This window comes from Haemaphysalis longicornis, unplaced genomic scaffold, assembly GCF_048455015.1.
Source record: "Haemaphysalis longicornis isolate Haplotype H1 unplaced genomic scaffold, Haemaphysalis longicornis Haplotype H1 scaffold_9, whole genome shotgun sequence".
Classification (NCBI taxonomy): Eukaryota; Metazoa; Arthropoda; class Arachnida; order Ixodida; family Ixodidae; genus Haemaphysalis; species Haemaphysalis longicornis.
The window spans coordinates 110,923,733-110,939,980 of NW_027526460.1; the positions used below are offsets into that span (position 1 = coordinate 110,923,733).

Genomic DNA, 16,248 nt, shown 5'->3' on the forward strand with positions numbered 1-16,248 from the left:
ACTGAAGTATTGGCGTAGCCTATTTAAAAATGCCGGCAGCACTGTTTTTCTTACATAGCACACGCTGCAACGATGTCATTACGTTCTCCTACATGAATAAAAATTGTAAATTCTGCGTTCGGTTTCGTATTTGCTACGTTTGCGTTTCAATCTGCTCCTACGTAAGTTTCATATACACCTGGCGCAAGCTCCCACAACGTATGGGTCGATGTGTCCTTAATTGCTTAATCTGTCTAGACAGGCACAGTCACACTCTAGCTTTAGGGGCGTATCTAGCATGGCAACTCACCCCATTCGACTAAACACGCGTCACCATTCCATGTCACAGCCTTCATAAGCCAAAGCTAACTGAGTATTTAACGGCTGACGAAATACCCCGGCAGTATGCCAGCAAAAAATAAACTGAAGAAAAATAGAAGAAAGCACGAAGACAAACGAAAACTGTCGAGGCATGTGACATTGTCCTTCCTCGCGTCGCTGATGCGTCTGCATCCCAAACAAACAAGCTCGACACAACGGCATGTGCCTTTCGCGATTGCCACAAAACTAGGTGCTGCAGCCGCGTTTCGTTCTGTTCAAAGTTCCTTAATCTTCAGATGCGACGGGCTCCTCCTGTTTCCAGACGGGGCATCGCGCCGCCTTCAGCTGGTGAGGACACCCAAAGGCGTCCCGGAACTCCTTCAAGTCCAGGAGCGCGAGGTTGACGCGCACACGCGGTGGCAGGTTCAGGCGGAAACGCAGCCGCTGGCGCGTCTGTTCCTCTTCTTTCTTTGTGACGCAAAATCCCGCCGCGTAATTGACAAAGAAGAGGCGCTCAATGGTCAACCTGTCAGCCCGCCGGCCAGGAACGAAGACAGCCCCGTGGGAGAAGCGCCGGAAAGCATCCATCAGGGGCTTGATTGCCGCGTTGTCCGCCAGGATGACCGCGAGGAATGCGCGCACATTGGCCGCCGAGGCGTTTGCCCTGCGGACACCCCGCTTGTACCTCTCCAGGAGGCAGTACTGGAGCGCGTGGAAGCGGTCTTGAGTCCAGCCGGACCACTGGGCCTCGTCCAGCGACGCTGAGAACAGCGCCTGCGTCACGTCGGCTGCCATCAAGGGGAGCAGAGAGGAAGGGTAGTCGGCCCGCGTAACCAGCGACGCGGCGACCACGCTGCTCGATGTCAAGTACACTCTGAGCGTCGACTCCGGGGACCGCGTCCAGGCAGCCTCCAGGTCCGTCGACCGTTCGGTGAAGCGTGCGTCGTAATTGGCGCCGCCACTCTTCGACTCCCAGTACTTCCGCAGGCTCGCCGCCAGCTGCCTGCCGTAGTAGCGAACTAGCGCGTTCGGTTGGTAGGTGGCGTTGACGGATGCGTAGTAGTGTTGTATGTCCTCTTCGGGTTCCTGGCCGGCAAGATAGCCCACGTGCAGGGACTTCAGCCGCGCAATTGTACCCGTAACATCATCGCTGTGCATCCAAGTGGAGCCAGTGCGGAATGTGTGCTCCAGAGAGGAGACCATCTTTTGGGTTGTCGAGGTCCACTGGAAGTCGAGGTCAGTGGTCTTCGCGAGAATGTCTCGCAAGACCCACCGGACGCCGTGGGGGAACAGCCTGTTCACCATGTGGAAGCAGCTCTGCGTCCGCGCATCTACGTAATGCTGGGAACTTGGGTAGCCCACACGGATGAGGTCACGAGGAATCAATTCGTAAGGCAGAAGGGGAGCAACCTGAACGACTACCAGGAAACCTACGAAGTTGAGGATGGTCCGAGGCGTCTGCTTCCGCAGGATGGTCGAGAGCTTGCTGAGATAGGCCGGGTTCAGCACCACAGTCTGCTCGGAGCTCTTGCGAAGGTATAATAGATACTCGGCCACGTTAAACTTGGGAAAACGTGGGAATTTCTTCGTTGCGTAGACGGTGTTCTTCGCCCAAGGAGATTTAACAAATGGTTCCGACGCGCCCAGGAGTTGCCCCTCGAAGAGCACGATGTCTTCGGCCATGGAATTACTATCAGGTAGGGTTTTCCAGAGGACCAGCGTCTGCCGAACTATTTCTTTGTAAGGCAGAGACTCGTTGTCCTTCTGCAGCTCGTACTGCACGAACAGGAAGTTCGTCGGCGCGTCAACGTAAAGGTCATACGTACCACTTTCGTGAGACTTCCGAAGGGAGACATGAACGATGGGGAAGATGGCCAGTTGCAGGTCTACTAGCTTGAGCACCGAATCAAGTCGGAATGACTGCCCAGGTGGCGGGAGTGGCGGCTCCATGTAGGGCCAGTCGTCGAGACCGACCATCCGCAGTATGGCCCGGACGCCGTCCCATTGGTCGACGCCTCTGGGTGCCGTGTTGTTGAGGCAGGCGCTCAGTAGGAGGCTCGAGTGGTCCAGGAAGTTGTGCTCGCCGTCGCCAGCCTCGTCTGGGAGAACGTGCATATGCTCCTGCAGGTACCTACGAGCAGACGACGACGCCTGTTTTAGTTTTTACATTCGGTCTGTAGTTCCCTAGACCTCTAGTGTAGAAGAATTCTAGCGGGACTTTGCGTGGTGAAATTTAATGCGGTAACATGGAGGTATCAGTAAAATTTGAAATGGACTTAATAGAATTACCGTTTATATCGAACAGCAACATAATCAATGTTATATCAGCAGTGGAGTTAGTTTTGTTTTCTGTAGTCCGAAAACCTTCCTGTTTATACGTGTATACTCATGATTTAATTTGCGATTCGCGGTATGAGAGAATCGAAGCCAAGCCCAAAATTTGAATAGCATGCACATGTTGCATTCTTTATATTGCCTTCTACATTATTCTGAGCATTCTGAATTGATTTCAGTGTAACCAAAAGCTGCGCGATGAAACCGATACAAAGTGTTTGGTGGTGACCGTGATGCTGGTTGCTCTGCGAACACTGTCAAAAACAAGGTCGGCGCACTTACTAAGAGAACACTAACCAGTTACTTGTCCCAGTATTGACTAGGTACTTAGTTTCCTTTACTAACTGATCATGCATGACCTAGTAAAAAGCTAAGCGTAACAGTGTGGATCTGCTGAGTGCGCAGCGCCACATAGACACATTCGTCACGCACATATCACACGTGGACAATCAACAACTGAATTGAGCAAGAAAACCAACGGGATGCGTGGGGAGAGCGAGTATTACTTAGTTACCTTAGAAATACATCTGCTCTTCTCGCTTTTATAGCTAGCAGCGGAATGTCCCCTGAGAGAGTCGGTGGGCTTGTCGTAAAAATCAAATTCTTTAGCGATAATTTTAGAATTATGCATTTTAATGTGAGCGTACACAAGAGCAGCATGTGGACTTGCAAAAACTTTTTAATCGCGATTTGGTGTGGAAAAAGAGCTGTAGTTATTATGTTCAATAATTCATATAATTTGTTACTTCAGTGAATGTTAGTATCAAACCAGCAGCAGTTACTAAGTGCACGGTCTAGACTAGTAACGTTTCCACAATTAGTGGTAGGACCTACCTACCGTTCTGGGGGGTAGTAAACTCCGTAAGAAGTTAGTAAATACAGCCGTTACTACCCTTTTACGAGCTTTTTTTGTTAAGAGTGAACAGCGCGATCATATTCTAGGGGCCGCACGTCAGCGGGACTGACGCGTTTGTCGTCTCCAGCGGGACAAATCCTCACTGCTCTTTCTATAGCCAGCTGCTATAACGCTCGCACGCGGAGGCCGTGACGGTCCAGCAACATAAAAAAATATCGTGTCTATAGGCCCTTCAACGTGGAATTCCCACTTTATTCGAAACACTACGTGTTCCAGCTGCAAGCTCACAAAACCATTCCAATCTTTTGTTCATTTGGCCGGGGTGAGGCAACAGCACACCATAGCGTCACAAGTTGAGAGCGGGAAAGTAGTTGGTGATTGGGCAGCCTCCCTTCAGTGTTCCTGTTCATAGAACATATATGAATGAGGTTGGAGTAACATTGGTATGAGTTATTCCGACTACGCAGTCTTGATTTTTTGTTACCTTCACAGTCACTGTAAGCCAAGCTGAACTTGCTCTAGCACTAACTGAATTTGCTCTAGCACTCCCGTTACCTAGGCAAGATCTCCCGCTAACGACGATACCCTCTTCAAGGCTGTACTAATGACACTAGTAACAGCGACGCTGAGGCAAACAAAATACTGCCTACTTTTTTTTTCCATTCTACCGTTACGCTTTTAAACAGCCCTTCTTTGAGAATGCCCGTTTACCGAGCAGATGTGGTCCACCCAGGAATTTCTCCCTTGAGCCGCACCTGTACCCTGCTGTCGTGCAAACGTACCTCGTAACCTCCTTGATCAAGAACACCTGCCCCGCGGCCCTGTACGGCAGGTCTCCGCTGAGTTCCCAGGCTGGTGAGCAGACGTATGAGTAGAAGTCCACGCATGGGTCCGACGTGAGGTCCAGCTTATCGTCGACCAGTCGGCGCTGCCACTGGCAGGCCTCGGTGTCGCACTCGAATGGCGGAGGGTTCGCTGGGTCACCGCCCGGAGCCTTGGTCTCTTCGTAGTCCACCAAGGTGAAGGACTTCTTCGAAGTCTCCGGCCCCGCCGTAGTAAGTACAGCCTCACCTCTTGTCTCCACCATGGCATTCCTGCCACCGCCTACCGGCAAAGCTGCCTTTCCGGAGCTCCCACCAATGTTGTGGTCGCTGCCCGTTCCAGAGGTCCATCCGGTCGCAAGGGTTACGACGAGGCAAACGAGAAGCGTCGAGAAAACGGTGGCCACGGCGCCTCGGACGCTAATGGTCTTTAAGTTTAAGTTTTTCAACGTGCCCACGGCTCCGGTTATTGCGTAGTAAACCCCGCTGGTTATGGGCCCCTCCCCTGAAATGCCGGTGGTCCTCTGTGAATCTTTGGTCAGCGCGACCTCATCTTCCGCCGTTTGCCTCTCGATTGGCGAATAACCGTCTGCTTCTTCCTCCGCTGTTATAAACGATGAGCACTCTAAAAGCAACGGGTTATCTATGTACGAGAACAAATTTGCACTCCTGGTTGTCGGACCTAAAGCCCGCACAGCCGCCTTGGGTGAAGTAGTCTTTGCGCCGCTGGCCACCGTAGCCGGAGCCATAGCAGCCTCTTGTGTCCTGACCGGTGACTTTTCGGCCGTAGTCTTCGCTGATGGAGACGAATCAGGGAAAGTATCCGCCGCGCTTTTTCCCACTGAAGGCTCGCTCGGAGTGGCTGCCGCGTCCTCGGCGCTCTCGTTGTAGAACTTCACCCTGTTTTTTTCTGGAGAACGTGGGCTGTTGGGGAAGAGGGCTTGCTCGACGTAAGGGCTCGGCATTTTCAAGGTGGGCTGCAGGTAGGAAAAGGGCTTGTTGGAAGTCCTGTGGTCCATCGCTTGTCAGGGCGGCGCGGGCTCCTAGAATGAAAAAAGGCTGCGTCAAACGTAGGGGTATAGTGAACGTCTGAAAGCTTCGCGAAACACTGAGACGAACAAGCGTCATTAATCCTGTCCCATGGGTGTCAGCAGGGGGAGGGGGAAGAGGGGCACTCGAGGGGATTGCCCTTTCCACCCGCAATCTCCCTCTCCCCCTACAATACAAAGGCTCCAGAGAAAATCCTGCCGGCTCTAATACCCTGTCCTGTCATTTTCCCCCCATCGTTTTTTTTGCGCTGATTGCTAAAGGGACGGACCACCGATTTTTGTCACGTATATGTCTTTTAGCTCACGTGAAAGCCAGCGTTTTATATAGCCAGGTAACCACAAGCAATTTATAAACAAACTGGCGAAAATAATTTTAATTTGGCACAAAACTTTCTGAAATCGGAACGGTGGCGGTTAGTAGTGTAGAAACTTGACACTACATATGTGTACCGGTTACGTGACCTGCAAACCTAGCAGCTACTGTGACTGCTGAAACGTTTATTCTGTTGTTGGAAACCTTTTAACCCAATTATTTGTATATATGTTTAAAGTGTATATGCATTTTTAAATATTTTTGAAAAATTCTTATGACACGCAACCCACCGCTGCTGGGTTGCTCTCAGTGTGGCTAACAACCTCCATATCCAGAATAAACGTCAGCGTTCAGTAAACAGGCCCCATGAAGGAGCTTGGACGAGCCTGCTCGAGTCAGGGGCGTTTCTTCTGCTGAAAAATTCAATTTTTGTCCCCAAATACGCCAACAGCATCTTAAAAAAGGACACGCCCGGGGAGAATCGAACTGGCGACTTCCACAACATTAAGCCAGCTTCTACCTATTCAGATGGCGCCTTCATGTAAAATAGACAAGTGATTTTTTTTAACACACATAAAGGAATAAGAAAGCCTGCGATTCACACTTTTTTTCGCTGGAGACAAGTTTTTAAATATCGCTTTTCATTTCGCAAACAGACAAAAGTACGTTGCCGCGGTACTGTATGTCATGGTTGCCAGCATTATATTTGGGGACGCATATACGTCGCGTATATCTGAAAATTTCATTTAAAAAAATTCGCCGCGTATCTGCTACTTTCGTTGCAAATGTCGTTAAAAGACGATAGTCTTTATCGACGTTTGCCAAGTAAATGTCTCCCTTCGCTTTCCCGCTCACCTCTCATGTTGTTCCTGTTGCGTCGCGCTTCTCCCAAGGTAAAGACGCCAAAGGTTGCTTAAATCATTTTAAATTTCCCGCGTTCCACTGCTCCAAACCGGGTGTCTCGATGCCAACGCTGCCGTACGGCGAAGACGCGTGTGAATCGAGGCACCCTACTTGAACGTAAATAGAACCGCGTTTCCCTAGTCCACGTGCGTTCTAAGCAGAACGTGGAACCTATCTAGTGGAACCTTTCGTAAGTCTTGCCACTTGATTTCTTCAAACGCTGCCACAAGCTATATGGCGCGGGCGACAGCAGGCGGCGGCGGAGTGATATTTTTTTCTTGAGCTGATGAAGTATTTAATCTCGCCAAAATCAAACATGTACGATTTTTTATAATGGAACGCGGCAAATATCACGTATAATATTGACAAGTATGAACATTACACCAGACTTAGACGGGCACATTTAGAAGTGACTATATAAGACTATTGCGCAGGCATTGTTTTATTTTGGCCGGGTGGCTGAATCGAGTCACAGACAGACAGACAGACAGACAGACAGACAGACAGACAGACAGACAGACAGACAGACAGACAGACAGACCAAAATTTCTGGGTTTAAGTAGCCCAAGAAAGACTATCGTCTTTAAAAGATCTAGGGCCTGGCAAGGTCCTCGGAGCCGTTGCCAAATCACCCACCCCTACCATGCGACCCATGTTGCCAGACTAGATTTCCGTGGCTCCGCCAGCTTCAGTGGAGCTTTGTTTTCCTTGTTTTTACTTTTTTCTCTTCCTCCTTGCCGGGGGAAAGAGGGGTGCGTCTGACTAAGTACCGCGCGGTGCGCCGGTCGCACTCCGGCGCCTCGAGTTTGGTCGTCGCCGTTTCGCGTTCGCTCCTACACTCCTCCTAGGCATTGCCACGAACTATTTCCTGTTCAGTTGATGTGGATGATATTCACATATCCTTTAAATCATGTAATATGTCAATCTGTGAACGTCAAGTGCAGCTCGGCGTGAACAAACTTGCTGGCTGGGCGGACACAAACGGCTTTAAACTGAACCCTGAAAAAAGTACTTGCGTTGTGTTCACCCGTGTGCGCGGGATCCATGTGGACCCTGACATTACCATAAACGGTGCGTCGATTCCTGTTAAAAAGGAGCACAAGTTTTTAGGCCTAATATTAAACAACAAACCAACATTTCTTCCACATCTGAAAATGCTCAAGCAAAAATGCCTAAAAAGTATGGATATTCTTAACGTCGTCTCACACCATTCGTACGGTGCAGACAAGCAGCTCCTCCTGTGTCTTTGTACTGCAATGGTAGGATCTCGCTTGGACTACGGCAGCGTCGTGTATGGGTCGGCAACGAAAACGGCACTTAAAGGGGTCCTGAAATACCTTTCGCCGATGCATGGATGTACATGTAACCAAATAAAGCAATGTATTAGCAATCCCTTCCCGCAAGAATTTTGTTAAAGCGATGAGTACTAGCTGAGAAATCGTAAATCAAAAACCGCGCATTATCGTCGCGCCACGTTTCCTCCTCCTTTCGCTGTTGACGGCGCGCTAGCCTTCCCTCCCATGATGCTGCGCTCGTCAGCGGTGACGTACTTCCGCTATGGCGCTCCTCAGACCGCCGTCTGCTACGGGCAAGCTACGGGCATGTTGACACCATGAATCCCGCACTCCGCTCAAGGCTGGAAAAGCGAACGAAAAATCTGGCTGCATGTGTGTGGCGGCCTGGCTTTGCCCTTTCGCGGTGTACGTTGCTGCAGTTGCTCTCAGCGGCACGTGACTTTTTATCGGCGGCGAACTCGCAGTCGCACGGGGAGGATCGTGCGCTCGTTCTCTTTGATACACCGACACTGTTTATGCAGAAAGCGCCGTATCAGATGTGGCCCCGCTGGTGCCGGGTCTTATTTTGCGGCGGTGGTAATTACTGCCGGCGGCATGTGAAAAAGACATTTTAAACCGACACAGAACCCGTGCACAAAGCGCTTCAATCATATGACCAGTTAAGCTTGGGGCGACGCGTGGTGGAAAGCGGCAACGTCAGCAAAACATCCTCCGCGCAGCTCTGAGCTTTCTAACGCTGGAGCGAGCGCCACTTCTTTGACAATCTCAAACATCGGTTGCCTTGGCAACAAGGCACAAACCGCTCTAGAAGTCAGTTACGGTTGCGTGATCCCGGTTCAGCTCGGGGCCCCACCTCGCGACATGTGGGCACTGCAGGCGTACCACTCACTCCCATTGGGAAGTGCGAGATACGTTTGACATTACAGGAGGCGATGGTGTGTGTGTTGTGGACGCCTTTGTTTCGCGATGCAATGCGACGTTGTGCTTCTGCGGGTGGATAGTGCTTCCCATGGTCTGGATTATCTTTCTCGAGCGACGTACGACTCAACCTCGCATGGGGTATGTGCAGTGTGCGTGGCTAAAAGCCATCTCGGCTTGCGCGCCAGAGTTAAGTGACTTGCTGTTCGTCCCCGCAAACCGCGCGCGAGGTGAGTGCCGAATTTACGACGGGCAGGAGGAGGCAACCCATCGTCTGTCAATCGCGGTTGAGACTTGCAACGCATGTTGTGACGCTGTGTTCGTTCGAAACGCATCTCTGGATTGTTTGAAATTGAATAAAATGTATGCGTCAAACCCGGGCATTCCGCTCAGGGCGTTCTCTGCGATTGCACGAAAGAAGTGCCGCGGGTCTTCAACGCTTTTTTATGGAACGTACACAGGTAAGAGAATATCCATGTCGTGTTAGGGGCGTGTTGCATTCAATACAAACGGTTAAGCGTTTGTTTACACTTGTTTCGTTTGTCGTAAAATGTCCAAGCACTCCGGCACTCCGATGGCAGATCAGCCGGCGAGTCGACGCTGAGCAGACGACTCATCTCTTTGCCGGAAGTGCGTGAAAAAGCCGCCCAATAGCAGGATTTCTAGCTCATGACGAACATCTGGGAATCGATGACGTAGACATGTGAAGATGGCGGCGTGCAAAAACACGGAGAGAAGGGTGAGAAAAAAGTGACAAACTTTGCAACAAAAACGTGAGCTTTCCGCTGCGCGTAAAAGAGTAATACTTGGTACAGATGACGTTGACGACCCAATCTAACGATTGCGATAGTTCATTTAGTGTGCTCAAAACGCCTTTCAGGGCCCCTTTAAAATGCTTGACCCGGTTCTACATTTGGGCATTCGCCTTGCTTGTGGCGCCTTTCGCACTAGCCCTGTTGAAAGCCTCTATGCAGAGTGTCACATATGGTCCCTGTATCACCAGAGGATATACACCGACTTGTATGCCTCTAAAATCATGTCTGGAGGCGAAAAGCGAAAACGCCCGTGTGTACGAGATTTCGGCGCACGATAAAGATCCCCAGGTGGTCAAAATTAATCCGGAGCCCTCCACTACGGCGCGCCTCATCGCCTGCGTTGCGTCGGCGCGTTAAACCCTAGAATCAATCAATAAAATCATGTCTATGACAAATCATCCTTTTAATTCAAGCATTCATGATGCATCCTCACAGCAGCTCTTTTTAAAAAACTTTTTAAACCGTCCATCTATTTCCATGCCGTTTCCTCTCAGAGTGAGAGTAGTAGCTTCTGAGCAGTGTTATTTTCACACATCCACAAGACACCCATCACTGATTTTATTGCACCTTGGCAACTCAGGGCTGTTTGTTGTGACTTGTCCTTTTTGCAATTCGACAAAGACAGGGCACCAAGGGTAGCTATTATGCAGCATTTCCTCTCCCTGCAGGAGAAGCACCAGTGTGCAGTTTTACTGCGACGCATCAAAGGCAGCTGATGCTGTGTCTTGTGCTGCGCACGGACCGAACTTTAACGTTGGAAAAGAATGAACTCCCGCAACAGGATTTTTACGGCTGAAGCACACGGCATTTTACTTGTTTTTTATCACATTGTCCAACATCAAATTTTAGAGTTCATAGTGTATACGGATTCTCTTAGAATTGTAGGTGCCGTCTTGTCCGGAAAACGTTCAAAAAACTATGCAACCATGTAAGCCACACATCAAACACCAACTTCGCCACAGATGACAAACACACTGGAATGAACAGACAGATAACAAATTACACGTTATAAAACCACGCTTGGGACCATACACCACTGACACACTCAAGTGGCCCTTGCTAGGTTACTGATAGGGCGCGCATATGTCCCACACTCGTATTTGCTCGTGGGGTCTTCAAGACCTCTGTGAATCAGGTGTGGAGAGGCCCTATCCGTAGTTCACATACTCATTCAATGCACAACACTTCACGCAACACGACGCAAACACTTCCCACAACTATACAAACTACACGTGCCACTACACCCAGCGTTTTTCCTGTCCGACGATCCCATGCTTTCTATCAAGGGCGTTTTTAAATATTTAGAAAAAGTTAAATTTTTAGACCTAATTTCAAACCACGCATACCACCCCAGCCATGCTCATTGTCGTTTTCTGATTTTACTTTTGTTTTCGAGGACTTATCTTTGTGTTTACGGTTTCACCTCTCATATATAACCACTGTTTTGGCGCTATTTGCCCCAGCTGGCCTTGCGCCATTACCATCCAATCATCATCATCATCATCATCCTCTTCCCAGCGTCCTATCCCTCGGTAATTTTCCTCTCTGTTCATCCATACTCCCCCTCCTTTCTTTTATCCAAGCTTCCTTCCTGTTCACGGGTTAGGTTGTCAACCTGCGGCTCACATGGCCTACGGGCAGTTACGTGTGCTGATGGGCGAGTAGGTAGGTCATATTAAGTAGTTAGAGCGCGAAGGGTAACGAAGACAAGAGAACATTACGGGGACTGACTTCCAACTTTGGCAGAGACCAAAACAAAGAATCGCTCGCGCTTGCTCCAGAGATAGTTTAAAATGCTTTATAGCAATCAATCCATAGGTATCTGTACAAAAATTACACTGAAAATGAACAGAAAACGGCACTAACGCTTGTTTTATCGAAACTTTTCCGAAAAAAAATTATATGGCAATTAGCCGCCAAGACAGCTCTAATATTACGCGGAGTTTTATTTAGTTGGTACAAATAGTTCGTTAACCGTTGCAGAATTCCCGTGTGCCGTCAATGCATTGCCGTCTACAGAGGGAGTATGCATGGTTAAAGCAAACGCCTGTAACTGTTGTTTTATCGAAGCTATCCCGAAACAAATTACACGACAATTAGCCGCTGAGTCGACTCCAACGTTATTCCGATTTTCATCTATTTTTCATAACTGCGTAGTACGCTCGGCAACACAGCTTCGGTGGTGCGAGCTAAATAAAGCCCCTCCGCTGCCTCCGCCCCGCGGACGAGAGCAGCGGCGGACGAGAGCAGCGGCGGTGGCCGTGATGGAGGGCCTTTGAGCGGCGCACTGCGCGGTACTTAGTCGGACGCACCCGACTAAGAAAAAAAAAAAAGTAAAAGAAAAGGAAGAAAGAAAACAAAAAAAAAGTAAAAACAAGCAAAACAAAGTTCCGCTGCAGGTGGGGGAGCCACGGAAATCTAGTCTGGCAGCATGGTTCGTCGCAACGACGTTGGTTCGTCGTGTAGGGGGGTGACTCGGCAACGCCTCCGAGAACCTTGCCCTAGGGCGTTATCAGCAAAACCGTCTCTCGTTAAGGCGATTTAAGGGATACCCTTTCATTTGGGATAGAGAACATATACTCGACAAAAAACGGTTGTCTGTCCCTTTAACGATGAATATTCACTGACTCAGTAATTTTGAGAAGAACAAAGACCACGTACCTTGCGGGCAGGCGTTCGGAACTTGCTCGTAGAAGCTCCAGAAGCTCGCGAATGATAAAGGCCGTCCAAATTCTACTGCTATCACAACGGCGTAGGCTTCCTTAAGAACACCCGGAGCCGCAGGCAAAAAGGTGCTGCAGCGCTCACGATCAGCTGCCACGTTCCGCGTGAGCACGCGATATGCGCTTCGTTGTTCTCTTCCTTGAGCTCTTTTTCTTGCCACGGCGTAAATGTTGCTCACCCACATGCGCATGAATAGCGCTTTAAAGGGAATACGAAAAGACATGAGGGGGCTAATAGGGACAGCTAATAGATTTCCGTGGGAAAATGCATGTCTTCTAGCACATATGAACGCCAGCGTAACCGCAAGAATTTTACGAAAATATCATGTGCCCCTCCGTCCAACGACGATAATGGTTGAACGCGAAGCTTCCTCTTGATGGATTCCTTGGTTGGCCAATCCCATACTGCGCGTATGTGCTCTCTGGGGGATTGGGGATACGCAACACTTTTCTAGAATACCCACAGCAACCCTCGGGTGCACTCCGTAGGGCCAACGTGTGGGTTGGGGTGTATGGCGCGAATCGGTACCTGCTGCTTGGCGCTCGCGTCGACCATGTCGAAATGGAGCAATCGGATAGACGCCGGCTTCATAACGCGAGAGACCCAGGTTTGATTGCGGCCACCGGAAGCGTTTTTACGGCGAAGCAGTATATGTCCATCCCCCCCCCCCCCCCCCCCCGCACAAAAGTTTTCATTCCGGTGAAGCTGATTTACTCGGCGCTAGTCCTGGGCTTCTCCTCGCTACTACCTACCCCTCTTTCACAACTGTTTTCCCCCTCGCCACCACAGATGCCTCTTTGACAAGTTGCGCGGTCGGCTGCTGACGGCGGTATACTGCCGTTATCAGATGATTGTGAAAAATAAACAGAAGCGCGGATGGTCCTGAAAAAATGCACTGACGATTACTATGCTCTCTGATGCGAAATCGTGCGCACCGCGAGCTGCCTGCAGTCAGAGTCCCTCAATGCCTTTCGGGTTATGAAACACAATGAAACTTCACCGTCACGCCACGGGATAGCTTCGTACGCTGCCGCGCCGCGACGCTGGTGTTGATCGGAGGGCAGCCGGGGGCGTGGTCAGAGCCCGTTTGGCAGGGAACGGACCACGGAGTAAGATAAAACAGACGCTCGCCGCCTTATCAGCAGTGCACTCTCGGTTTACGTGTCGTGGGACGCTCAAATGGACTTATCATTTTGTGAGTGGCGAAAAAATTTGGTGCGAACGGGCATGCTGCTACTGCGTTCCTGCCTGCCGGTCTGGCTACAGAGAAGCGGCGGCCGCCCGATGCCCTCCGATCTGCGGTGGCGCCACTCGCGGTAGCCTTTGTCCCCGTACGAAACTTGCCCGGGAGTTTCATGACGAGAGAAGCATTGAAGGACTCGGCTGCAGTCTTCTAGGTCATGTCTGTAGCTTTTTTGGAAGTGATCGCATGATCAGCAAATTCATGGTGACGCGCGCTACTCTCCTTTTATGTCGCAGTGCGTCGGCGCCGCCGGCCAGCGTGGTGTTGCAAATCGTGTTTGAACATCCCGCAGAAATTTCACTTGGTTTCGATTAGCGGCGAACGGAACAGCCTCTGGGACAAGTGTCAGGGGGAGCGCGCTTCTTTGCAGCGACGCATGAATTAAATGTGAGTGGGAGGTAGTGAGAGAGACGGCGCCGTAGTCGCGCGTGCATCATCACCCTTCGCCAGACGCTCCTCTCCGTTTGCCGTCGCTGCTGCGTTCGCTCAGTCGGTTCATCATCATCATTATCAGCCTATCTACGCCCACTGCAGGGCAAAGGCTTCTCCCATGGATCTCCAATTCTCCCGGCCCTGTGCTAATTGCGACCAATTTATCCCCACAATCTTCTTGATATCATCTGCCCATCTAACCTTCTGCCGTCCCCTGCCACGCTTGCCTTCTCTAGGGATCCACTCTGTTGCCCTTACTGACCAACGGCTGTCGTGCCGTCGCAGTACATGCCCTGCCCACGCCAATTTCTTCTTTATTTCTACTAATATGTCCTTAACACGCGTTTGTTCCCTCACCCACTCCACTCTCTTCTTGTCCCTTCCCGTTACACCTATCATTTTCTGTCCCATTGCCCGCTGAGTCGTTCTCAGTGTAAGTTGAACCCTCTTAGTGAGCCTCCATGTTTCTGCCCCATAGGTGAGTAATGGTAAGATGCAGCTGCCACACTTTCTTCTTCAAGGACAACGCTAGGCTGCCATTCTATACCTGCGAATGCCTGCCGAATTCACTCCCCCCCATTCTTATCCTACTAATGATCTCATGGTTGGGATCCGGGTTCACTACTTGGCCTAAGTAGATATATTCGCTTACCACTTCCACTGCCTCGCCACCTATCTCACACCGCTGTGCTCTCCCGAGGTTATTCAGCATTGCCTTAGTTTTCTGCTTATTAATTTTCAGGCCCACAATTCTACTCTGCTCACTGGGTGCGGTAAGCATGCTTTGCAATTCGTCTTCTGAGCTATTTAGCAAAGCAACGTCATCAGGAAATCTGACGTTACTGAGGTATTCTTGATTACCCTTGCGCCAACCTGTTCCCAATTCAATGTTCTGAATGTTCTGAATACCTCTTGTAAACATCCTGTGAATAACGTCGGAGAGATTGTGTCTCCTTGTCTGCCGCCCTTCCTCAGGTATTTTACTGCTATCCTTACGGAGGACGATGGTAGCTGTGGACCCATTGTTGACATCCTCTAGTATTCTCACGTAATGCTCGTCTACACCCTGACTCTGCAATGCCTGAATGACTGCTGAGGTATCGACCGAGTCAAATGCGTTCTCATAATCTATAAAGGCTATATATCGGCTCAGTCGGTTGCGCCGACACAAACAGACGCCGACCCCCGCGAAAGCCAGGTAACGGCTGCCAAAGGGCTGCGCCCTCAAATGACCGAAACCCTCTGCCGCCGCTGAACATGTAGCCGCCTTTGTTTCCACTCAAATTCTACACCTCGCACAGTAGCCGCGAATCAAGTTGGAACGCCGGCGTGAGCACATAACCCTTCTTCAGCTTGGAAGGCCTTCCAAGCGACATTTTAGCCGGAGGAGGAGGTGAGGAGAAAAAACGCTTATTTTTACTTTTTAGTGGTTCGGCGGAACTCCACCGGGGTCGCGTGCCACGTGCGACCATTCCCGACGGGGTCAGCAGGGGTGGTACCCTTGGTTTAGGGCTCCAACGGCGTCTGCTGCTTTGCGTGCCCGCTGAATTCGACCGATCTGGTCTTCACAGCAGGCGCTGGGCAGCAGTGCCTCCCATTGCTCCTCATAAGTGTTTCCGATTTTGGGGACAGCCATTGCGCTTTGGCATTCCCATGCGGTGTGGTAGAGGGGGTTTTTATTCATGGCACAATGGGCATGCGTCTGCATATCGAGTTAGATAAATTTTACTCAGCACGTTTAAGTTTGGGAAAGTGCCTGCCTGCAGCTGCCTCCAGACGGTGACTTCTACCCTCGTCAAGGATTCGTGTGGCTGAGGGTACCTTTTCCAGATACCGCTCTAGTATGCCAATGTGGCCGAGTAATCCGAGAGGACAGGCGTGGTTTCTTCGAAGTCGGAAACATCGGGTGCTCGGTTGGTAGTACAGCCTCGAGCTACCCTGTGAGCCTCTGTGTTTCCCTCTATTCCCGAGCGCGCCGGAGCCCACATGATCCTGTGTTGTATCGTAGGTAGATGCTCATGGTGTTGGGGTACACCACCTTGAGCCTGGAGGAGAACACGGAGTGCGCAGTGGCATATTCATTCCTTCAAACAGTGCCGACAGGCCTCTTGCGAGTCGGAAATTATTGTAAATGACCGGCCCGTCCGCAAGCCTTCCGCCGCTGCCAGAGCGACAGTAAGCTCCTCGGCGTCTGTCACGGTACAATGACGTAGCGAGCCACGCGGGTCTCACGCCGCGGAGGAGG

At 50.5% G+C, this 16,248-nt stretch overlaps 1 protein-coding gene across 1 annotated transcript; it reads right to left on the reverse strand.

Moving 5' to 3' along the window:
- Window positions 1–585: 585 nt before the first annotated feature.
- On the reverse strand, window positions 586–12,384 carry LOC144153357 (phosphate-regulating neutral endopeptidase PHEX-like). The gene is made up of 3 exons (XM_077685008.1): window positions 12,266–12,384; window positions 4,273–5,354; window positions 586–2,431 (listed from the first exon to the last, which is right to left on the reverse strand). The coding sequence occupies exons 2-3, from the start codon at window positions 5,328–5,330 to the stop codon at window positions 586–588; spliced, it is 2,904 nt and encodes a 967-aa protein (XP_077541134.1). The 5' UTR covers window positions 5,331–5,354; window positions 12,266–12,384.
- Between the last annotated feature and the right edge of the window lie 3,864 nt (window positions 12,385–16,248).